The 25,468-nt window shown below is 32.3% G+C and overlaps 2 protein-coding genes across 6 annotated transcripts; one reads left to right on the forward strand and one right to left on the reverse strand.

Annotated features, from left to right (window-relative positions):
- Nucleotides 1-14,564: 14,564 nt before the first annotated feature.
- LOC133287313 (uncharacterized) lies at nt 14,565-18,880 on the forward strand. Of its 4 annotated transcripts, XM_061484896.1 has the most exons (6): nt 14,929-15,011; nt 15,665-15,729; nt 15,813-16,712; nt 16,940-17,025; nt 17,652-17,792; nt 17,928-18,880. In XM_061484896.1, exons 2-6 carry the CDS (start codon nt 15,715-15,717, stop codon nt 18,088-18,090), a joined length of 1,305 nt encoding a protein of 434 aa, XP_061340880.1. In that variant the 5' UTR covers nt 14,929-15,011; nt 15,665-15,714; the 3' UTR covers nt 18,091-18,880. The 4 variants fall into 4 exon arrangements, 3 of the variants coding, with proteins under 3 accessions (XP_061340872.1, XP_061340886.1, XP_061340880.1); XR_009748229.1 differs by lacking the exon at nt 15,665-15,729 and having other exon boundaries at nt 14,565-15,011; nt 17,393-17,792; nt 17,943-18,076; XM_061484888.1 differs by lacking the exon at nt 15,665-15,729 and having other exon boundaries at nt 14,565-15,011.
- Nucleotides 18,881-19,013: 133 nt separating this feature from the next.
- LOC133287334 (protein CONSERVED IN THE GREEN LINEAGE AND DIATOMS 27, chloroplastic) lies at nt 19,014-21,816 on the reverse strand. 2 transcript variants are annotated; one of them, XM_061484922.1, is made up of 7 exons: nt 21,452-21,816; nt 21,012-21,164; nt 20,756-20,833; nt 20,185-20,280; nt 19,636-19,671; nt 19,322-19,503; nt 19,014-19,209 (listed from the first exon to the last, which is right to left on the reverse strand). In XM_061484922.1, the coding sequence occupies exons 1-7, from the start codon at nt 21,680-21,682 to the stop codon at nt 19,197-19,199; spliced, it is 789 nt and encodes a 262-aa protein (XP_061340906.1). In that variant the 5' UTR covers nt 21,683-21,816; the 3' UTR covers nt 19,014-19,196. The 2 variants fall into 2 exon arrangements, with proteins under 2 accessions (XP_061340906.1, XP_061340897.1); XM_061484913.1 differs by having other exon boundaries at nt 19,014-19,238; nt 21,452-21,811.
- Between the last annotated feature and the right edge of the window lie 3,652 nt (nt 21,817-25,468).

Genomic DNA, 25,468 nt, shown 5'->3' on the forward strand with positions numbered 1-25,468 from the left:
GCTGTTGTAGTGAGAGGGGTAGTAATGCAATGGAGAACTCAGGTTTATATAAAGGCCTGAAAGGGCTCATATTTAATGCCAACCTTTTTTACTCTTGCCTACTAAGAAGTGTGGAAAAATAAAATAAAATAAATAACGTGGCGGTTGTGTGGTCAATTGAATCGTTGCATTGAGACAAAAACGTAAAAAAAAAGTGAGTGGGATGGTGTAACTGTAATAGATGCAGGTCAGTGCATGTTATTTCACCCTTCTCTAGCCTGCAAGACGACATATATGCTTCCCTCACGCGAGCGTTACACCCTTGAGCCCAGTGCCGGACCCACTCGCGGGCATTTGATCATAAAATTTTTTATTTCAGTTATTTTTTTTTGGAAAATAATACTATTATGCTACAGAGTAAATCATTTTCCTACACGAATTTATTTTCTTTGTTAATTACTTTTTCTTTTTTCTTTTTTAATATAAAATTTGGGACCCACATTTAACTCCTCTCTACTTTTTTTCTCTTCTACAATCCTACAAGAAAACTTAAACCCTTTTTTTTTTGTTGCAGGTTCTCTTGCTTTAATATAAATTAGGAGTAAATATCTTTTTAAGTTCCTAATAAAAAATATAGTCCTCATTTTAGTTTCTTACAAAAAAAATTAGTCTCGAGGTCCCTACAAAATTTAAAGTGGATCAATTTAATTAAAATTGTGATCCCTCACAAATTCAAAAAAGACCTACATTAGTCTCTCAAAAACAACAAAATGGATCCACTTTGAATTTCATAGGGACCAGGTGACTAATTTTTTTTTTATAATGGACTAAAGTGGGAACCAAATTTTTTGTTATGGACCAAAAATGATATTTATTCTTATATTAGTTAACAACGTAACAGCGTACGGAAATGATTAAAACAACGTAGCAACGCAACTTGATTAGAGAAAAAACTTATTCTTCCTCCCCTGTCATGTACCCATTCTCATGCTCTCTTTATCCTTTGTTTCCTTTTTTATTTTTATAAAAAGAGATGATTGATTGCGATTCTGACATTTGCAAATAAGTTAATATCTAGAGACGAGGTATGGATATATTGCAGTATATTCTCATATTTGTTTTGGAGGATTGGTAAGATTTAGGGGAGAAATAATTGATCAAATTATTGTCTGCAACTTGTTATGGAAGCAACTAGATTATGAGCAGGTTCAAGCGTTGATTTAAACTTTCTTTAAAAAAAGAATATTCGGGGGCAACGACTACTAAATATGCGAACATAAAGAAATTTTCCTAAGCCGCGCCACTGCTTTAGCCTGTCACTTTTGGGTTGGGACTTCGTGTTCGCTGTTTCTGTCAGGATTATTTATTATCAGGTGTCTTTAAATAAAAAATAATATATTTTTATAAAAGCATTTCATATTTACATTTATTACATTTAGAGTATACATATTTGAATATCTTAAAAAAAAAAAAAAGAGTATGACATATTTTATTTTCTAAATATTCTACCTTCTTTAAAAAAAATGGAAGAGGATCTTAATTCATAATTGACATTAATGAGTGCCTTTAAATAAAAGGACATTTGATATTTTTTTAAATACAGATAAATTTTATAAAATAGAAAATATGTTTAGACTGATTTCGGTTAAAAATATTAAGATTTCAATTAAGAAAACTTGTGCAATTTCTCTTGGAGGAATTTATTATCAAGCGTCTTAAAATAGAAAAAAAAAATTATACATTTTTCAAAGCATTGTATTAATTTGGATTTGGATTTGGATTTGGCTTTATGGAAAGTCAAGAGTAACGAGTAATCAAAATATTCTGGAGTTTTTAAAACACTTTAAGAAAATTTATGACCCAATGCTTTATTTTAGTAAATTAATTATAGAATAATAAGCTGGAGTTTTTAAAGGTTTTTGCTAACGATCTAGATCTCGATTCTCGAGTTATTTTGCCTTGAAATCGAGTCAGAAACGTTTCAATCGGTCAAAACACAATTCACTAACTAAACTCAGTATATCATTTATTAAAATCAAGAAAAATAATATAATTGACTTTATGTATTCTATCCACTCAAATTTTATTTTTTTCTATTTTTGAAAAAGTACCTATTCCTATTATATCAAACATATGATCCTCAGTCTCTAAGTTACGCATCAAAATCTTCCATTACTTAATCATGAGGATCATATCTTTGATATAATAGGAATAGGTACTTGTACAATTTGACTTTTTAATACAAGTCAAGCAAAGCATTTAATACTTTTAAAAATATTTTTAGACCTTTTAAACTATTTAAATTTGAATTAAATAAATTTAGAAAACTTGTACAATTTAAATTACTATAATTGATTTAGTGCTGAGCAGTTTGTATAAAAAACAGTACAATTTCTCTTGAAATATTTTATTATCAACTGTAATAAAATAGAAAAATAAAAGAATTTGATATTTTTTCGAAAGCATTTATTGTTTAAAAAATATTAAAGTTATTAATTTAGATTTGAATTATGGAAACTCACGAGTAAAGTGTAATCAAAATTATCTGGAGTTTTTAAAACACTTCAAGAAAAAATATGACCCAATGTTTTATGTTATTAAATTATGGGATAAATAACAATCATTTTAGGAAAAAGTTTACCTAGTACGAAACCAAACCAAAGCCCCTCAAATTATTATAGAATAATACGCTTATTGTGGTCGAAATCACCCAGTCTCCTTACCTAAATGATGGAGGATTTTGATCCATGATTTATAGTAATGTTATTAAAATTGGTTCGGTCCTTGATCCGGTCGAAATATTAGGTCATTGAGTTACTAGTTCAATCAGTGGGTCACTGGTTCAATCGCATGACCCGATAATTATATACAATTTTATATTTTAATTAAAAAATTATAAACATGCTCAAGTATCTAAACAAAAATGATAAAAATTTCAAATATTTTAATATAAAAATAATAAATCACATATTATTATCAGATAAAGGATTAAACAAAAATATAATGATCGTGATATAGAGCTTTAGGTTTAGAAAACGACATCGCTAATTATAAGCTAATTATAAATCAAATCAAAAGTTTATGCATAGTGCATAATTCAGATAATATTAGTGTTGTAGGTGCATAACTTATGTAAGTTAATAAGCAAAAATATATTCAAATATATCTATTATGATTTATTTTTTTTGTAAAAAAAAATTTGGAATTTTTTTTTAGGACCGAGCCGGGTCACCGGTTTTCATGAAAACCAGCCGGGTCAGATCGGATCGCACCGGTTCTGATGCATAGTCGGTCCGTTGCTTCAACGGGACCGATTATATGACCGGTTTACCGGTTCTGGTCGGTCCGGTTTTATTAACACTGATTTATACTAACAAGTGTCTTCAAATAAAAATTCATTTAATGCTTTTAAAAAAGTTGTTAAGTTGTTAAGCTTCTTTTAAAAAAAAATTATTATTAGATTTATTTTTGTAACCACTGTTTAAATTTGAATTGAGTAAATTTGATAAATTTCCCTAAGCGGAATCTATTATCAAGTGTCTAAGTAAAAAATTAAAGTATTTAATATTTTTATAAAAGGTAAAGGATTTCTCCGGTCAATAGAGATAAGTTATCTCTGGTGAGCCCAACGATATCGTTTTGGAAAGGAAATCAAGATATTTTTATAATTCTAATATATTACAGGTTATATTAGTCATTCTAATTATAATTTTTTAATCTTCTAACCCATAACGACGTCGTTCATTTTTAGCTTACTGGAGGCAACTTTATCTCCAGTGAACTCAAAACTACGTCATTTTGGGTTGTAAAATTAAAAAATAATAACAATAAAGACTAATATAACCCTGCAATATATTAAAATTACAAAAATACCTTAAATTTTGCCCCAAAACGATATCGTTTTGGGCTCATCAGAGATAACTTATCTCCATTGACTGAAAAAAACTTTTACCCCAAAAAAAAATATATATGTAGATATATAGAAACAAATGTTTATCCTTTCAAATGACATAACTTGTGTCATTTCACTTTCACAAAGAGGTGGGACTCACCTTTATTTTTTTTGTCAACTCTCACTACTCATTTATCTATCTCTTTCTCTCTTTTAAAATGACACACATTTTTCTCGTATATATATATATATATATATATATATATATATATATAATTCACAAAGAAGTAAAAGTTTAAAAAATAAAAAATTATACTTGACTTTTTCAAAAATAATATTTATATTCAAATTAATTCCTGATAATAGAAAGTTTGATAGGCAAATATGTCACGTAAGTCAGGGCTTTTATTATTTAAAAGTGGATTTAATGTTTTTACCATAAATGTAGATAAGTTATCTATATTTGCTCTTAAAACGACATCATTTTTTGTTGAAAAATTAAAATAAAAAAGACTATTATGACCCTCAAATAAATTATAATTACAAAAAATATCTTGATTTTCACCTTAAAACTATGTCGTTTTGGATTCAATGTAGATTAGTTATCTACATTGACCGTAGAAAAAGCGAACCCTTTAAAAATAAGCAAAACAATACCTATAATATTTTTAATAGCATTCAAACCCAAAATATTTTATACAGATATGATCTAATTAAATCGAAGCCTAATTTAACCTAATTAAAGACGACCCATATTTACACCTCTAATTATTATTAGATATTTTAATCAATAATTTAATACTAAAAAATATCTTTACATTAAATAAATATTTAATATTTTATACAAAGATGAATTTTAAAAAATAAAAAACATATGCAGACTAACTTGGTAAAAAATATATATATTTAGATTTGAAATGAGTAAACTTCTGCCATTTTCCTCGGTATAATTTATGTTGTATAAATGAGCTATGAATAAAAAGTTAAAAGGGTCGCATCTTTTCAGCTTCAATAGTCGTACCTTTTCGCTTGCGAATAGTCGCGCATCTTCGTTTCCGAATAGTCGCGCCTCTTCGTTTACGAATAGTCGCGCCTCTTCATTTACGAATAGTCATGACTCTTCGACTTATGATCGTTCATCTCCTATATATACCTATGTCCAGTGAATCCAAACAACAAAGTTTTTTGACTACTTTCCAAAACATTGCCAAAATTAATCCCTACATTAGATTTTGTGCAATTTTTATACATGCATGTTGCATTCTGATTTTGTATGATTGCATACAATTTTGCGTTTTTCACAGATATCACTCAAACCAATAACACAAATTTTTTACACTACCAACCATACCAATCTTTAGGAAATTTTGCCCACTCAACGGTTCCTAAGGTTCGTGGACAAATACCTCACAGGATAGAACGATTTACCTATGTTTCGACATTGGCACAACCAGAAGAAACTGATGTAGTGCGAACAGTCGCGCCTCTTCTCTTGCGAACAGTCGCGCCTCTTCTTTTTCGAATAGTCATAACTCTTCGGCTTGTGACTGTTCTTCTCTTATATATACCTATGTCCAGTGAATCCAAACAATCAAGTTTTTTTTTTACTCTTTTCCAAAACTCTGCCATGTCTAGGAATGAGTAAGAGTTTTTGAAAAAACTCCACAGTGCTTCACTGCCAATAGGCACCATTCATCGCGACCAATCATAGTTTGTAAATAAGGAAGAGAATCAGAATAAAGAGCGACCTTTTCTGATTTCTCTCCCATACTGAAACTGTAAAAAAAAAGTGTTTGAAATTTTTAGCATTCATTTTATGCGATTGATCAACGTTCGTTGTGTCCGCCGGTATTATTTCTTTTTGTTGTGCCACTGTCGAAACAAAGGTAACTTGTTCTATCCTGAAAGACATTTGTCCACGAACCTTAGGCACCATTAAGGGGGCAAAATTGCCTTAAGAATTTTGTTGGTGGTAGTGTGAAAAGTTATGTCTGTTCGACAGTGAAAATACACACCTCTTCACATCCAACTTCTTATTCATAACATTTGAATTCTATAAGAATTCCAACAATTTATTATCAAGTGCTCTTAAATAAAAAAGTAAGAACATTTAATATTTTTATAGTATTTAATATTTAAAAAATCTAAACGTCAATATAGGACTGACTCGTGTGAAGTTTATACATTATTGCATTCTTAAACTGAGACAAAATTTCGAGTAATTTTCAAGATTAGCAACATCGGCTTAGTTCATTGAGCCAGCTCTAATGGCCAGTTAAAGGGATACACCCTTGCATTCTTAAACCGAGACACGATCCCCCATAATTCTCAGTTTCTACTTGAGACATGATCTAAGTGACTCTTATGTTGAACATAGGTCTACTATACCTTTGTCTTAGTAGAGCACTGCTATATTAACATATTATACCTATGCCTCACTAGACATTATACCTGAGCTCAGGCAATCTCTAGACTTTGTTAGGCTAGGCACTCTCCATAAAAGACCCAATTCACTTGGAAGATCGCCAAAACTCCAAGTCCTAACTCGGTTAGGTATTCTCCAAGACATGGTCGTGCTAAGCACTCCATGAAATACCAAATTTGGTTAGATGGTCGTCAAAGTTCTCAAAGTTTTACAATTAAGCATTTTTCAAGACTTGACAAGGCTAGATACTTTCCATGAAAGATCCAACTCGATTGGGCGGTTGCCAAAGTTCTCCAAGTTCAAGACCTGACCGAGCCAAAAACTCTCTTCTAAAAGACCCAAATTGGTTGGGAAATCTTTAAGACCTAGCTCAGCTAGGAAAGCATCGAGTAAAAAAATAAAACTTGTAAAAAAAACATTTTCTTATATCCTAAAAATCCTAACCAGAAAGGATAGCCTTTGCGAGTTAAACTATTTTCTAAACCAACTGCCCTTTTATTTGATTGAAAAAGGAACAAGTATAAGGTAGAAAAAGTAAAGTAGAGTAACCTGATAGTCAAGAAAAAAAAAGAATAAAGTGACTACAATATGAATGTCGAGTAATAAACATAATAGAACAAAAAAACCAAAAAATACAAGTCTAAGCGTGAGAAAACGACATTCCAATGAAGATAATTTTGTTTACCAAGTGATAACCAACCAGTATTCATAAAGGAAAAGAAAAATATTATCAAAATAGCCAAGATACTGGCCCTAATATATCAACATTACAAGTTTAATTGACATTTTGGCCTTTCAGTCTTCACTTCGTCTTATGATGTGAGGCTAAGACTACATGACAGAGCTTAAAGCATGATGCTCACTTAAAAGAGTGTAAATAGTGGTGGTCCCTGATTAACTCATAAGGGAGTGAATTGAGTTTTATAAAATTAATTTTCAATTAAAAATTAACTAAAAGCAATAAATCAATATAAGGCTAAAGAGATATTGACACAATAGTTTTTACGTGAAAAAAAATCACGGACCCTAATATCGAATACTAAAATTCAAACTTGTGCACAAAAAGTTCTTTAGTATCCTAGTTTTCTAGTCTATCCCTTACACAAATTCCTACCTGGTATCCTAGTTTTTCAGTATGAAATTCTAACACTTTAGGATTCTGAAACCCTATTACACAGGTTCTTAAGTTACTCTCAATTTCTAAGGAAAAGAGATATGCTAGTATCCAGTCTTCCAGCACAATAAATGGTATCCAAGTTTTCCATTACAGACCTTCGAAAAAGTCAAGAAGAAATTTATAATTAAAATGATTGATTTATCTCAGTGCTTTTTTTTTTCAAGCAGATAGGTAATCTAAATTTTTGTGCAGAAATATTTACTTTGCCAAAAGATAAATGTATGAATAAATCTTCTTGAGAAAACTTTTCAATTGATGCACAAGAAAGAATCATAATCTTGAAAATATAATTATTTCTCTTCTCTCTTGTATTTTCTTCACTCATAAATAATATGCAATGAACACAATTTATAATAATAGCACTTTCTCTCTCCTGCTGGCGTTGGGAATGCCAACTCTGGTGTTTGGAACGCGAACTTTTTCCATAAATTTTTTCAAATATTTTTCAAAAATTAACCAAAAATCTTTTACCCTTATACGAAATTTTAAATGCAATTTTCAAAAATAATATTTCTAATTTTTTCAAATAAAAATATGTAAAGCATGAAATATCTTATCTTATTATACAATGCAATCCTAATCAAAATCTTTGGCAAATAATATTTTATTTCTCTTGCACGAAATCTAAAAAGATAAAATATATCATAAACTTTACTTGATTACATATTTTTCTCTCTATTCATGATATCTTTCATATCTTCTCCAATCTTCTATCTCTTTATGATATCTTCTATATCTTCTCTAATCTTCATGCAATCTTGAATTATCTTGAATACTATTTTATTTCAGAATAAATATTATTCTGAAATTTCAAGTAATCAGCTCATTAGTAATTTAAAGACAATTAATTATTATCAATTAAATTAACATTAAATTGCCAATTAAACAATTGAGGTATAACAAATATTCAACAATTTTCTCATTTTTGACGATGACAAATAATTCATGCCTGTACCAAGAAAAACTAACTCATCACAGATATAACATGAATGCTCAATGAATGATTGCATGAACACTATTTTCCCTGACTATGTTAAGCTACAACTATAGTTTATAAATCACAAAATATAGCATCCAAACATGAAGAGTAAACACTAAAGATAAAGAAGAAGAAATGTCAATTAAGCATGAATGGGGACTAATATATCAATAGTGAAAAAATAGTGAAGAATGAGAATATGGAAAATGATGACAAACAACAAGGAAAAACATTACAAGCATATATAATAACAATGCAGTGATTTGCCTTTGCACTCAACTTTAAAATCACTCTTATTTCTTATTCTTTAAGCTTTTCACAAGCTTGTACCTCATGACTGCTCTTCACTCTTAGTGTTAGAATGTTTCATAAGCCACCAAATCTATAGGACTTTATAGCTTGTAATGTAACAGGTGGATATGAATAAAAACAAAATAATACCAAGGTAGATAGAAAATAAAGAAGCTATAGTACAATTATGCATAGTCCCTAAACCTCAAATATCAGATAGACCGCGTACCTAGTGCATATTAAACACATAATAAGATATCAGTTTATCATACCCATAATATTTTATACTCTTATTTAATTTTGTACATCAAAAGGGTCATAAGGTCTCCCTCATCCTATTAATTAAGCTTAGGAAGGCAAAGAAAATAAAGACACTTTGAAGGCTTTTTGACCATGTAACAATAATTTTTTTTTAAAAAAAATCAAAATAATTCAAAACCTAAAAGATTAACCAAAATAATGCGTTTGGACAACAATTGAGAGAGTGCACGTTTAAGTTACGCATGTGATAGGGGTGCATTTAGGCATTGAATAAAAAAGGGTTTACCTAGTGGCCCAAACTAAATTAGCTACAATTATTTTACTACAGATGAAATGTGGCTAAATTTTATTGAATCATGCATGACTAATTGCGCATCCACCTTAAGCACGACTAGCCAACATGTGTAATGCCTTATTATTGAACAAAAATTAGTCACGGTTAAACCTTAACAAAGTAATTATAGTTAATTTAGGGTGTGCATGACAATCATTATGTTCCCTGACACTGTTTCTGAAAAGAAACAATTCTTTTCTATTTCTGTGCCTTGGAACAATTTCTTAGAAAAAAAATGTGTTTGATAACATGTTCTATTTTTATTCAGAGAATGAGAATTGCGTTTGATAACACAACAAACAATAGAATAAAAATTTATTCTTATTAAGCATGATTTTTTCTTGGATCATCACTTTTCTTTCATATAGTGAAGTGGTGGTGGTGACGGTGGCGACAATGGTTGCAGCCAGTGGCGGACCTATGTGAGTGTAAGTGTGTGCAAGTGCACACACAATTTTTTTGAAGAAAAAAGAATATAAAATATAAAATATATTTTGGGTCATCAACAAAAATTACATGACCCAAATTAATCTCTTAAAAAAAAGTCGACTTGTGATACTTTTAAATTCCAAAATAGACCAATGTTAATCCTTTTGAGGGATTAATGTGGGTCTTTTTGAATTTTAGAAAGCGTGATTTTGATTATCTGAGTCTATTTTTAAATTATGAGGGATCACGAGTAGAATTTTTTTTCCTAAGAGATTAAATTGAGGTCTATAATTTTTGTTGAGGACCCAAAATGTTCTATTATAACCGTTTAATTGACTATTGATTATTTTTTTTATATTAAGTTAAAGTTTTCTTTTCTTTTTTTGTTTATATTCTTTTGTATTTTAATATATTTAAAATTTTCTTTATTTTTTTTCTTTATTCTTTTATTCTAAGTATGCAGACATTAAAAAAATTTCTAGGTCCGCTATTGGTTGCAACAACGGTGGTGGTAATGGTGGTGATGATGGTGGTGGCGTGGTGGTGGTGGTGATGGCGGTGTCGGTGGCTGCGATGGTGGTGGTGGCGTGGAGGTGGTGGTGACGAACACGGTAGTGGTATGACGATGGTGGTGATGGTAGTGATGAAGAGTGATTAAGAGAGACAAGTGTTTCTCATTTTGTGCCCGAGAACAAAAAAATAGAAATTCTTTTATTCTTTTTTTTTTGTTCCCCAGCACAGAAATTGAACCAGTTCATTATCGGAAACAAAAAAAAAACTGATTTTGTCAAACACTATTTTTATCCATTTATGTTCTCGGGAACAAAAATTGAAAAAAATCTGATTCTCAAAAAGTTATCATGCACACCCTTAACTTGCGCCATTTGACAAATACCGATTGTCCAATGCCCAAATGCGTCCTTACCTCTTGCGCGACTTGAACACACATCTATTCCATGCTTGTCTAAATATATTATTTTAGTAATTTTTTTTGGTTTTGAAATATTTTTATTTTTTATTTGAAAAATTGCTTTTATATGGTGAAACACCCACTTCGAAGATTTGCACATTTGCAAATACGAGGCAGACCATTTAAAGTTTAAAGATTTTTAGAGCTCGTTTGATGCACCTGATAAAAATGATAGGATATAATAGACTGTCTTACCATGTCTTTATCTATTATTTGGTGAACCAATAAAATATGATACACTTATCTTATTTGCATCTCTTATCTTACTCAGAGGTTGATTTCTAATGCTAAGGGGGGCTTGGGTTAAGAGGGGGATATGATATGATAGGATAGGATAATAAAAATTATTTTTTATTTTTCCCATTGCAGCCCTCCCTGGACATGAACCCAACACCCTGATATCTACTCCGGGGGTGTACCTGCCTTATGGTCCGCTGGAAACGACACCATGGATATGGATCTGGCGGAGGTTCTCATGTTTCTTCTGCATCCTTGTTAAACGCTCCATTTCTTGCACGTCTCTATTGCGTTGTGGTTTTTGTCATTAGAATCTGCAACCACACCCAAATTGAGTGGGGTTGTTTACAGGTTTTAGATTGGACAAGGTGGGTAATATCATTTCAATCTTTTATTACGCAACGAAGAATATCATTCTTGAATTGAAGCCTTGGTCCTTCTCCTGTTTGGATCCTCTTATTTTTAAGCTAGAAGCTACTTATAAACTAAAGTTAAAAAAAAGAACTTAAAAAAATAAGCTAAAAGCTGTTTGGAAATTACATAAAAGTTTTAGCTTAAAAATTACTTAAAAACACATATTTCAAAAAAATTATCTTTCTATCTTTATCACTCTTCATTTTAAAAAAGCACACAATCCAAAAAAACAGATAAGAGCTTAAAAAAACTCCTCCTAGGAGCTTTTAGTTTTCAGCTTTTTTCTTCATTATAAAAAAAAGAGCTTTTCTTTATAAGTGCTTTTCCCAAAATCTGTTTAGCCTAGCTTATGCTTATAAGTAGCTTGTAGCTTAAAAAAGAGAGTATCCAAACAGACACTAAGATTCATTTTTTGATCATCAAAACGAGAATTGAGGTAAGATATTTGACGGGGTTACATTTTTCACTACTTTTTTTTAAAAAAAAAAAGTTTTAAAAGTTTTGAATAATTAAAAAAATAGGAAGTAATGTATAAATAAGTTAAAAGAAAAAAAAGTATATAAAATTATGTTATGAAGGATATTTTCATCTATTTATATCATATATTGTGGCTATCTGGTTGACTTCAAACACATGATAGGATAATATAATCCCATCAAACTATCTATCTAGTGTACATCAAACACGAAACATAATATGAGCATATTATGCTCATCTTATCCTATTCGTCCTTATCTTATCCTGTCCACCAAACGAGCCCTTAAATCATGACTAAAGTAACAAAATTAGGGCCTGCAAAGACAAAAAAATCCTACGAAAATAAAAAATAATTAAAATATTGTTTTTTATTAACTCAAATCTTATAATAATTAATTATTTTATTTTAAATCATATGATTTTTTAAAAAATATAAACCAACTTATAAAATTTATAGATCATGTCTTTTAAAATTAATCAAATAACTAATTTTTAAATAATTTTACTTTTAGACATAAACCTAACTTTATTTCATTAACCAAGCCGAATTGAGTCGGGCCTGGGCACGTAGAGACAACTTCCCTAATAACTTGTTACCGTCACAAAGAAATTACTCCAAGGGATATTCGGTAAAAGAATTTTTTTTTGGATTCTCATAAAATTGATATTAGTATTTTTATTTAGAGTTTGTTATTTGTTATTTTAAATGACATGAGTTGTGTCATTTTAAGAGAGACAGTGATTTTTTTTTTTTATTTAAAATTTTAAATTTTTGTGTCTGTATCTCTTTTCTTAAAAATGATACAAGTTTTTGTCATTTGACAAATACTTCTCCCTTTTATTTACTCCCCTTTGATATAGTGATTCTGAAATTTTTTCTCTAAAAATCAGATTCCCCAAAAAATTATTTGTGCTATCTAAGAATAGCACAGGTTGGATTCCTATAAGATGGAAAAATGGGAAAATTTTCTGGACAAAAGTACCTTCCAGAAATTGTTTCTTTCGTTCTTATTCTTTATGCAAAACCCAAAAATCATGCACAATTGTTTGGTGGAGATGGAAGAAGGAAGGTGCAGGGATAAAAGGGATTGGTGGTAATGGGTGACATAATGTGGAGCAAATATGGCAGTTCACCGGCGGAGATGTGGTGCGGTGGCGGTGTTAGGCATGAAGATAGGTTTGACGGTGGAAGGATGGTGGTTGTTTCCAAAGGTGCTAGGGGCTTGGACGGTGGTGGTGTGCGGTGAAGGATATGGTGGCTGTTGTGGCGGCTCTTGGTCGACGGATGTTGGCGACGAAGGACAATGGGGGTGCGTGGTGGTTATGGAGTTCTCGATTTTAAAACAGTGGTGGGTTGGGTTTTGTGGTTGCTTGGTTGGACGATGAAATAGTGTTTGAAGTGGGTGGGGAGATGGATGGGCCACCAGCGACGGGTTGCGTGGTGGTTCTCGAGTTCTCGGTTTTGGAACTGGTGTTTGGAGTGAGAGATTTTGTGAAAAGCAGAGAGACAAAGAACAACAATGTAAAACACTTTTCTAAAATCAATTCACATTTTCAGCAATTGTTCACAATCAATTAAAGGTTTCTTGTTTGTGATTTTAAATGATATGAATTATGTCATTTTAAGAGAGAAATAGACACAAAAAAAACGAAAATCATGAAAGAGAGAAAGTGAGTGATTTTTTTAAATTTAAAATTTAAATTTTCTGTGTCTGCATCTCTCTTAAAATGACATTACTTCTTGTTATTTAAAATGACAAACACTTTTCCCATCAATTAAATATAAGTAAAGTTTTTTCTGAGTTTCCAAAAAAAAATAGGATTTTCATTTTTGTCCTTTATAAAAAAATACTTATATTAATTATTTTTTGGGATTATATTGAGTCTTTTTTTGAGGGATCACATTTTTTAAAAATTTGAATTTCGAGAGATCAAAAATTAATTTTTTTTTGTAAGGAAAAAAAACATATATCATATCTTTTATTATGGACTTTACTCATTAAAAATAGTATAAAAAACTTAAGCAACATTTCTCTAAATCTTTTAACCTATCAAATAATTTTTTTTTTGGTCATATTACCATTTCCTAGCAAATTGCTGTGATTCGCGGTAAATTTTTGTTGTCGTATAACAAATGCTCCCTCAGCGTTAACAAAGAAATTATCGCAAAAAATAAAACCTATGAAACACTTACACTTTAAAATTTCTAACTTGTCGTGTCGTGTTCGACACTTTTCGACATTCACTGACACTCCAACACTTTTCCACACTTCAATTCTTGTTGTAAAGACTCAAAAAAGGTTTAAATGTTATGTTGCGTTGCATTTTGAGTTTTAACTATTAGATTTGTCGGATTATGATTACTATTTTATTGAGTTTCATATAAACATTTGCGATATCTTATGTTTCTTTGTAAAATTGATAGGGATTATAAGTTTAGTTTTATCTTTTTGTTAAATTATTAAATATTAAATATATAAACACTACATATATTAAAAATATTATATAATATAAAACGTGTTCTAACGTGTCAAAACGTGTTAAATTATCTTTTTAGAATTAACGTGTTGTGTCGTATTCCGTGTTGGTGATTCTAAACCACGTGTCTTCGTTTGACAAATGCAATAGCCTAGAGCGCATACTCTGTGCTATACGCGGGGAGCTTATCGCGACCTTTTTCAGATACCTTCACACTCACGGTTGTGCATCTACTTCCCTGAGTGCTGTTCTTGTACGGAGGGTCTGCCATTACATATTCTTTTTCCAACTACACTAAAACAAAAGAAAAGACAGGGAAAACTATGGTTTATCTCGCCGAGTACGGCACAGTCGTTGGAATCAATCACCGGAGGCCAATTTCTACGATATCAATTATACCAAACGGCACCGTTTCAACGGGCTACGTCGTCGTATTTCTGTGTCGGAGTTGCAGAGAACATGGCTTCAGTAGCGCCTCTGAATCAGCTTGGACAGATTTTCCCGTAGAGAACGCGTACGAACTGTTAGGAGTGTCGGATACCAGCTCATTTGCTGAGATAAAAGCGTCGTTTCGCAAATTGGCCAAAGAAACTCACCCGGACCTCGCTGATTCAAGGAGCGATTCCACTGCATCTCGACGATTTGTGCAAATCCTAGCCGCCTACGAGGTGCGTGCAAATCATGCTTAGGTTTATAGCCTCAGAGTCAGAGGTTTAGGGGAAGTTTTATTCCTGAGCAAAACTTTTGAGATAGCTTAAATTAGAGCTTGAATGAAAACGAATCAACGAAGTTTGGCTCATAGAAGAATGCTCTAAAATTATGTTTAGGGGATATTTTATTTTCTTTACGATTTTGTGTAAGGGTCTGAATAGTTTGTTTTACTTGAATATTCTGACTATATCGAATTTATATCCAGGTTGATAATTAAATGGCTCTATTAGCTGAGAAATAACTTGCTCACAATAACCTTCGCTAGCCTATTTTGTTAATCCATTTTCAAGGACTTTCAACACCCAATAGTTCAATCTGACGAAAAAACGGATAGTAAGTTCGCTTAATGGCTGTCTGTTTGATCTTTGATAATTTGTCTCATGAATTTGTGTCTGCCGTTCTGTTGTTCATCGTACTACATTGGTTTTGTTGTTGCTTGTATTGGTTGCTCGATAAGAAATTGTGTCAAGTTAGTAATGGAACAAACCACTATATGTTGGAGTTTTACAATTTTGGATAATATGTGCACGGTCTTGGACATATTTCTTGGCTTTATGTTTTCTGCTGATTTTTTTTTTTTTTTTTATTGGTTATATTCGTTCCATATTAGCAAGATAACCACCTACTTCATGAATTTAACCGCTGGAAATCTCTCAGATCATGATATGGAGTCTGGTGGGTAACTAGAATGAGGTTTTTTCTTTGGCTTACTTTACAGGGAATATTGAATTAACAGAATAATCCATGATGCGTTGCAGATTCTTTCTGATTCTCAAAAGAGAGCCCATTATGACATGTACCTGTTGTCTCAGAAAAAGCTTATGCAAAAGCATTCTCGGCAGGGTTCAAAATTGCACATATACAAATCACAGGCTACTACGTTGAAGGAGATGGAAGTTGTTGAATGGTTGAAGTGGTACAGATTAGCTATAAATGATATTTTGTCAGAGAAGAAGGAGATGGTGGGAACAGGCTATTTTGATTTACTTGAGAGAGATTTTTATTCAGCTATTCATGCAGCATACTACGGCCCTGAAATTGATTCTATGCCCATGGAGCTTCTTCCTGACTGCTTTGAGGCTGAGGAGAGGTCCTCTTACGAAACTCATGAGGTTTTGCACTTGGTTTCAGGCCGTGATCTTTTTGGGATGGTATGCCTAGTGAACAAGATTCCTGAGATATCATCTAGCAATATTGAAACTTTAACTTCTTTTAGATCCTTCCATTCAGGCTTGTGTCCATCCACAACAAATGTGAACATCCACAGGAATACTGAAAGCCCAGATGATTTTGGAACTCATCAAGGTCATAGCTCTAAAATTTCATGTAATGTATCAGATGCATATAGAGATCTAGAATTGCATGTCTCTGGGAGAGTGGTTGCTACAGCATCTAGGGTCCTACCTAGATGCTATTCTGGTGCGTTGCAGAAAGAAGATGATGTAGATCACATTCATGTGTTCCTTAATTCAGACGAAGATCCCAAACATACCAGTAGTGTCTTTTCCAAAAATTGCTCTGCAAATGGTGCAGTTGGAAGCAGAATTCATTTGGGAACCATATCTGGACTTGGAAGCAGTCCAGACGAAGGTTGTTGTTATGTCTACAATAACAGTGGTGCAAAGACCCATGTTATTATGAAACATAGAACGTTGATGGTATGTAAAGTTTCTTTCCCGAGGCCTTGTTGGTTTAACACTTAGAACCTAAAGGGGGTTTTTACTTGTGCATAAGTACTAAACTTTGTTTGTTTCCATTTTTTGTATTTTTAAATGTGAGAAGAAACATGGTTTGGGCTTCAGGATCTTGCTAGAAATTTAGTATTTTAACTTGGTATAGCTAGATGCTTGTAAATATGTAATGTTATGTATGATAAAATTTTCAGGTGAAGCATATGCACTGGTATGAAGTGGGTGAGAAAGTTTCAGTTTGTGAGTGTAGATGCACTAGAGCTCGTTTGCCGCCAAGCAAGTAAAGCTCTAGCATCTCTCTATAATCTTATTGATGTTTGAGTTAGCACAAAAATCTCTTTGCTGTTCATTAACTGATGCTATATGCTCTTTTATCTTTTATAGAAAATGGGTGTGAATGTCATAATCTTTCCTAGTAAATAAGTAAATATATCGTGTGTTGATTTCTTTTTTTTTTTTTTTGTATACAGTTGATTTCTTTCTTTGGTAGAACATGTTGTGGTCATATTATGCATGGCAATCTTCTCATTTCATGTTTGCTGGTTTGTTTTTTAAGTGTTGATGTTATTGACTAATAAATGGTTCTATCAAAGCTTAAAGCAATTTGGTCATTGGATTAATTTACTTATGTCGTTTTCAACTTTCAGTTATCTGGAAAATGATGTTGCTATACCTTCTCAGGAAAGAACCATGAATTGATGGAGTAATATTGTAGATTTATTGCTCAGGACTCTTCTCTCTACACAGTGTTGTGCTTCTAGCTGCAAAAATAAACTTACTGCTGTGTTCCCAAGCTTATGTTCATTTTTTTATGATACTACAACTTGTTATTCATGAAGATCATATGTTGCTCTCTCATTACTGCTTGCAATACTTTTTAATAATTTTAACCCCTTAATTATACAGATTTTGGCTATTTGAGCCTCGTTGTGGCTTCCATGACATAGGGGGTTGGTATGTTGAAACATATGGCAAAGATAAGAATGGTCATACTATGCCATCACAAAGGTTCTGGGATGGCTTGGATTATAGTGAGGAAGCTGACAGGTAAGTAAATGGACATTTCTTGTCTTCTCTTAACTTTGTGAAGAACTACTTCATGGAACCAAGAGAAGTTTTAGAAATTATGTCCCAACAACCCAACTCAAATATTTGCCTATGGTGTATCCTGACCTGTCTCAGTTCTGCAAACTGCAGAAGACTTCATCCAGCAATGTATCTGTTTGGTCTTGCTTATCGGACACTTGATCTTGAATATGCCAAAGCTAGCAAGAAAACATTTAAGAATGGTTTTGGAGCTCAAATGTTCCGAATTCTTCACTGGTGCAGGAAACTTGTGCAATAGGTACATGAATATCCATTGGGTGGATGACACGGTCAACGAATTTACTGAGTCATTGCTAGACCAATTATGACAGATCAACAGATTCTTTAATGATCTCCATTTAGTGATTTTGGAATATTTCTTTGTTCATTTACAATAATACAATGATTCTCGGGAGGGATGCTCTGAAAATACTGAAAGGAAAACTCATTAGAAGCCTCTATTAGTTTTATTTACTTGGCTAGAGTAAATTCAACTTTTGATCTGCCTGGTGCTGGATATGTTAGCCAAATACTGAGTTCACTTGGTCAAGGATTGGCTGCTGGTGCTGTTTTAATATTTAAGGAATCGATATCATGACTGAGCTGATTAGCACCGACATTGATTTTGTCAAGAATGTTCTCTGGTGCTACTTGTCTCGAATCGCTGTGCAATCATAATCTTTATGGATATACATATATGGATTTCTATATGTGGAAAATACCTCTGCTGTTGCCTCTCTGTCATTGAAACAAATTTCTTTGTTTTGTTCAGTGTTATGGAAGCTAGTTGTTTCACTGTGCTAGGAATTTCATCACCTCACCGGAATGGTCGTATTGCTGAATCCACTATCCTGCAATTTACTTGGCTACCATAACTCATGGTATATTCCAATACAATCTTTTGCTGCTTGAATAGACTTGTCCCAATACACAAGTGGAACTTGCATGTCTCTACTTGTATATCTGTCTATACATTTAAGCCTATTTATCTTGTTCATGTTGCTGTTCCCTCTGAATTTATATGCAAATAGTACTATAACATGTAGTTTTATTATGATCACGTTATTGCTCAGTGTGATGTTTAGTTATGTTTCTTCACTTTCTATTTCAGGCTTGCTTTGTTTTTGCTTTGAATGCCTTAAATTGCTTACTTTACTAATAGAATAAAGCTTTGGGCCATAGTGTCACCACAAATCATAAACTTTACTAAATGAAATTGATTACATCTGCCTCTTTTTGGTCCTTTACTTGACCAGATCTTCCCATTTGCAGTACTGACCTCCTGCTAATGCTCGATAAAACCTATCCCTACAGTAGACAGGTCTTCCATCAGCAGCCTCAGCAGCAGCAGCTGCTAGATCGTCATCAGCTATCACCTCTACAGGCAATTTAAGCAACTCCTCCTTACTACAACATGAATTGAAAAATTGGAATGACATGGTGGAAATAATCTGGAAGATTGTGCAGGATCTTTGTATGTCTTTCCTTACCTTAGGTTGAACTTTGTGTTAACCTTGGGAGCTCGGGCGGTTGATTTATTTTCTGCTGTGTTGAAGGTGGTTTGAAGAAAATTCTCCACTGGTGTAGCAAAGATAAATAGCATAACTCCGGTAACAAGTAATGCTCCAGTCCCAACTAGAGTTTGCTTCAGCAATTTAACAACTGGTTTAACCTGGAGACATGGAATATATGTGAATCATGCTGCAATAAATCAAGTTTAACATATTGCTCTTCTAGACTGCTCCCAAAATTTTTCTGCATAATGAATTCATGCAATGCTGTCATACTTTGCGATGTCCAGTACCTTGTAAGAGCCCAACAATCTATCACGAGCTAGGATCTGCAAAGAAAGCTGAGTTTTCAGTTTATAGTGACTGAAAAGAGAGAGAAGAAAAATGTCACTGGTTCCTTTACTATATTTGTTAGCACATTTCAATTACACTTTATTCCATATCCTTCATATTCATTAATTTTGAACAGACTGCTTGTTGCTTAATCAAGATCCGTCTATTATCTGTTCGCCTTTAGGCTGTCTCATCTGATCCGTCTCAATTTAGCATTTACCAATGGCCTTGTCTTTTGCTAAAAATATCAGTAGTAGATTTTGTTCAAGTACCTAGTGCCAAAGTGCAATCAACATCTAAAATTGGCAGCTTTTCTATTCATTTATGCATATTTTAATAGTAAAAAATCCTGCTATTGATGGAGCTGTAAATTTGTCAGTTTGGAATGTATGTATCTTATGGCCCATTGAGTCTACAGCCTTGAATATAGTTTTAGGCAAGGGAAGTCCTAAGAGGTACGTATGTTCTGTTCTCTCTAGGTAAAGGAAGAATGTCTAAAAGAGGCTAACCTCTGGCGGCTTGACCCACATTTGTCCGTCATACCATCCACTTTCTTCATAAGGAATGACTGCTGATAGAAGTCTATCGCCAACGTAACTCCACCCCTGCATTGTAATTCAATTATCTTAACTGCAACGGTTATTTAAGTAGGAAGGTGCAGCCGGACACTTAAACATCGTGTATAGTTATTGTGAACCATGAACAGATTACATTCAGTTGATACTGCACTTCGCCAACAATGTAAAGAACATGCATGCCTAGAAAAGGGAGTTCCAAGTGCGTTAAACTTCCAATCCTTGCTCTACAAATGCAAATACAGATTTGAATACTTTATTAGGCTGTTGGGGAGCACAAAAGCAGGGAAAACCTTTCTCTATAAGTTAGGCGGCGAACTATAATAGAAGAAGGATTAACATGATACTTCAAAATAATGAGTATATACCTAAAATTTTAATGGGTTGGTGTATGGGGGAAATTTATCATTCATATTACATTTTCCCATATTTCCTGGCTAATACTCCCAGTCCCCAGTAATGAAATGATTGTGACATGAGGTACGAAAAGAGGATTAGAACGCACCAGATAAATCCTCAAGACAATCAAAGACACAATGAAGAGTGTTCCTGTTCCAGCAGCTAGTATAAATCTTAGAGGCTCCTGCAAGGTTGTGAACATTAACGCAGGCAGAAGGAAATTTTATGAGCCACTTTGTAAATGTTACGTTTATGTTTGTGTGCAGCTCGCATGTATTCTTGTGTATGCATCAAAATTTCTGGTCTGTTACTTGATTAGATGTCCAAAAATTATGCACTTATAGATTTTGCATCTTCCTTACTCTAGAAGGATTAAAGCTTGCAGCTGCAATCGGCACTCCAAGAACTATGAATGCTACCAACCAGAGACCTCCAAGGCGAAGGAAGAGCGACTCCGGACCCAGTTCACCCCATGAATACAGAATTCCATTCTTCAGAGATGAGTACTCATTTACCTATTACACCGTGAGAGTGTCGGGGTCAGCATAAATTTAAAAATGAAACAAGTTTTAGTGGAACTATCCCAGTGACTAATAATCCATTTAAATCCCTTCTAACGAACCGTTCCTGTTTAAATGTGTGTGCAGGGATATGTAACTCACCAGCTGGCATTGTGTTTTTAGATGGCTAGGTTCAGCCATGAATTTATACACTAATACTACACCATGCAATATCATGTTGATATCGAGGATCATTCTAAGAAAAAAATTATAGCCACAAATGGATAGTTGTTTATACATACCGGCCTCTGCTCAAAAGGGACCTCAATTTCCAACCCAGGATCCCAGCTACGTCCTGAAGATCCACTTTTTTCCCCATCCATCTCATCTTTTACGGCCTTAACCCTGATTGAAATCCGAGGAGAAAAATTTGAAGCTCTGCGATTATTGATAATCAATGAACCATAGCTGCTGCTTGGTCTGGCTTGTCTTGCACTTGGAATTAGAGAGCAGTAGACATTAAGTCTGATCATTTACTTGTTGAATTTAAGCTCTCACCTACGCAGCAGTGTTGTGTTCTAGTTTTAAATCCCAGTTCAATTTCGGAGTAGAGGAAGAGGAGTGAGATAAATTATGCTCACTGATTAATAGTAATGGTTTTTTTTTTTTTTTTTTATCTCTTTATGCCAGGGACCACATGTTATTTACGTGGAGGAGGACGAGAAGTAAACAACGTTTGTGCATTTTCCAGATTTTCATAGACTGGAGATCCCGCGGTTCTGCTCTGCCTCTTCGTTATGTGGACAAGCTTCTATCTAGTCCACGTGGGCTTCTTATGTACCGTCCATCTGATGTGCTTCGCATCCTTAGGAGTTAGGACTCACATTATCCGAACCAAATGTATTTCGTACTTTTTTTATTTTTGTGGTCTGAGAAATGCGAATGGAACTGTTGCTTGAGCAACGTGGCGGCTGTTACCTTGCACGCAAATTGGAACTCTGTTCCTGTTGCCTGCACGTACCGGGAACGAGCATAATCAATTAGCAAAGCAACAGCGAATCCACTTTCATCCCAGCTTGGTTAGAGTAAAGTTTTCTGGGTGTCCATTCAAATTTTTTTATTTATTATTATACATATTATAATGTGTAAAAATTTCTAAAAAAAAAAATTGTAAATATAAACCTATTCTGTCGTTATTACTATCATTATTATTGCATCAATTCACAAATGGATTTGATTTGGCTGTTTTTAAGTGGAAGATACATCATACAGCCCTAGTAAATAGGCTAGTATACGCTGTTTGCCTTAAACCTCCGAGAGAGATTGTTTAACAGTAATAATAGCAGTAAATTATATGACTTTTTTAAGGAGAAATAATATTTACATTTACCAACTATGTTTCAGTTTAATTAATTGTGGTCGCCCGTATCAGCGTAAGTGTTATACTCAACTTTAGTCGATGTCACGTATATCCAACAATTTTAATTTATTAATTATGTGAGTTATTGTATAGAAAAAAGATTGACAATTAAAATGATTTTTTAGCCATTCAATTTTACATGAATAATTAACATTAGATTTAAGTAAAATTGATCTTTATTATTGAATGATCAATATTAAGTCTCTTCAGACTTCAGCTCTCACATTTGTTTTGAGGTTAGCAACCTCCACATTTTTTTTTTTGGAAAAAAAGTATAAAAGTTTCCTCATCAAATAACTTAGTTTTAAGTATTATTTTATCAACTTATAATTATTAAAATGAATGAAGAAAGAAAATAATGGAGATTAGGAGAGAAAACTTGAATTCAATTTTAAATAAATAGAGAGAATCTCACTTTGTTATTAAATATATTAATTATTTTTAAACTGGTAATTTATATATTAAGAAGGCTAATTATACTTAGATTTTCGTCTCTTATTATCATTTTTATTGCCGCTAGATTGATATACAAGATAAGTGAGAGATTAAAGGCATTGACTTTGAATTTAGTATAAAGATAATAGAGATGATTCGTGACAAGACACGTATTTTTTTTTTTGGGTGGTGGTGGTGGTTTGTGTGTTAAGCGCATGACTAGACGCTTCTATTTTATAATTTGTTTAACAAAATTATTCAATCCATCTTCAATAGTGTCCCGGAGATCAGATTTCATTTATAAGTTAATTAGTCTAACTGACAATGCTACTGGTGAAAAAGCGTCTCGTTGGGAGTCCAACGAGTAACCCACCTCAGCTATAAAGTAATTAAAAGCTCTTCACGTCATGCTAGACCTTTTTTTTTTTTTTTAATTTTAAAAATTATTGTATATTTTGGCATAATTTTACTGTTCTAATAAACAAGGGTATGCATGTTCATAATTAATTTTAACAAAAATAAAACCAAACCAATTTTAAATGGTTTGGTTTTCAAACCGAACCGATTTTCTTCTTTTAATACTGGTTTTTAATTTTTAAACCGGTTTGAAATCGGTTCCAAAATCGATTTATGGTTTATAACCGATTTTCATTTAAAACCGATTTTCAATCGATTTAAATTCAAAACCGATTTTAAATCAAAAGCGGTTGAAGTTCAAAATCGATTTTTAACAAATTCAAATTTGATTTTTGATGGATTGTGCTATTTTTATAAGTAGTCGTTTGTTTCTCCCTGTTATAGGTAGTTGACCAACTATTTCTTGCAAGAATTTTTATTGTTTTGGAACTCTTCGGACAAGATGATTCTTATAGAAATTATTTCACGTTGTTTTGAGAGTGATTGGTAGAAGAACAGTTGAATTATTTTAAAATTATTAAAAAAACTGCTCTTCGTTCTCTCAAAATCTATGTTACTAAGAGTTTCATTTAAACTGATGGAGGAAGATATGGATAGGGGTGTTCAAAATTTCCAAAAGAATTAAATCAATCCATAATCAAACTGCTCCATATTTTAAAAATCGGTTATTTTTTAAAATCGATTTCATATGAAACTGTATTTTATTTTTATACAAACCAAAAAATAATTAATTATCCATAACCAAACTGCTCTATAATTAAAGAACAAATAAGTAAATCTATTGTGAATTGTCTTTTTAACGGTGCTCTCAGAGACGTTAAGTCAATTGATTAATTTCGTTGCTCTTTTCGTTATGATTTTTTAACTTCATATTTGTCATCTTAAAGCCTTCGCCTTGTCAAGTTATGAGTTTTCCCAGAGGCCTATATATGGTTATTTATTTTTTTGGGAAAAAAAGTTGTTACGTTACATAAGAAGTGTTTTCTTAAAATGCAACTTTTCGATTTATGTGTATTTGTTTTTTTTTAATAAATATTTTCTACTTGAGCTGCTTAACTTCTTTTACCAGTTTATTGTTTGGAAGTTTGAGTCAATTGACTAATATAATAGGCATGATAAAAGATAATACTTATTTGTGCTTTAATTGTAGAGCAGTTTGGTTATGGATAACCAATTATTTTTATGGTTTGGTAAATAACCAGTTTATAAAATAAAATGCACTTTCATATGAAACTGATTTTTAAAAATAATCGATTTTTAAAATGTGGAGCAGTTTGGTTATGGATCAGTTTGATTCTTTTAGACATTTTGAACACCCTTACATATATATAACATGTGATAATGAATGAGATTAGTGTTTTTCATGTCTATAATATATATAAAAATATTTGGGTTCATATTTTTTTCTCTCTTATTTTTATATAAGTTCCATATATACATATAGGGAATATCATCTGTCATTTTAAAGGATATAAGCTTATATCATTTTAGATCCTAACCGTTGATTTCCATCTATCAACGGTTATAATTTATTGGATCAAAATTATTAATTAATTAATAATAAATTTGGCCCATTAAGTTTGACCCAATAAATTATAACGGTTGATGGACGGAAATCAACGGTTATGATCTAAAATGATATAAGCTTATATCCTTTAAAATGATAGATATTTTTCTTATATATATATATATATATATATATATATATATATATATATATATATATATATAGGGCTTAACATTTCTGCAGCAGCCGTAGATAGTGTTATCTACAGCTGACACAAAAAAGTGGGCCCCACGGCTTTTAAAAAAAAAAAAAAACTCAGGATCCGTTGTCGTATCCTAGGATTCGGACGTGTATCCTTGCTTGCTGTAGGTACAACAGCTGCAGAAATCATTTTGCCATATATATATATATATATATGAGATTTGCATTTATCATTTAACATGACATAATAAAGTTTCCTACACTCACATCATTTTGTGGGGCCCACACATTTTGAAGCCAAAAAAATAAAAATATTACGACACGCAAAACGAATCTCTA

This window comes from Gastrolobium bilobum, unplaced genomic scaffold, assembly GCF_033153095.1.
Source record: "Gastrolobium bilobum isolate Gb01-03AN ecotype WA unplaced genomic scaffold, APGP_CSIRO_Gbil_v1 utg2810, whole genome shotgun sequence".
Classification (NCBI taxonomy): domain Eukaryota; kingdom Viridiplantae; phylum Streptophyta; class Magnoliopsida; order Fabales; family Fabaceae; genus Gastrolobium; species Gastrolobium bilobum.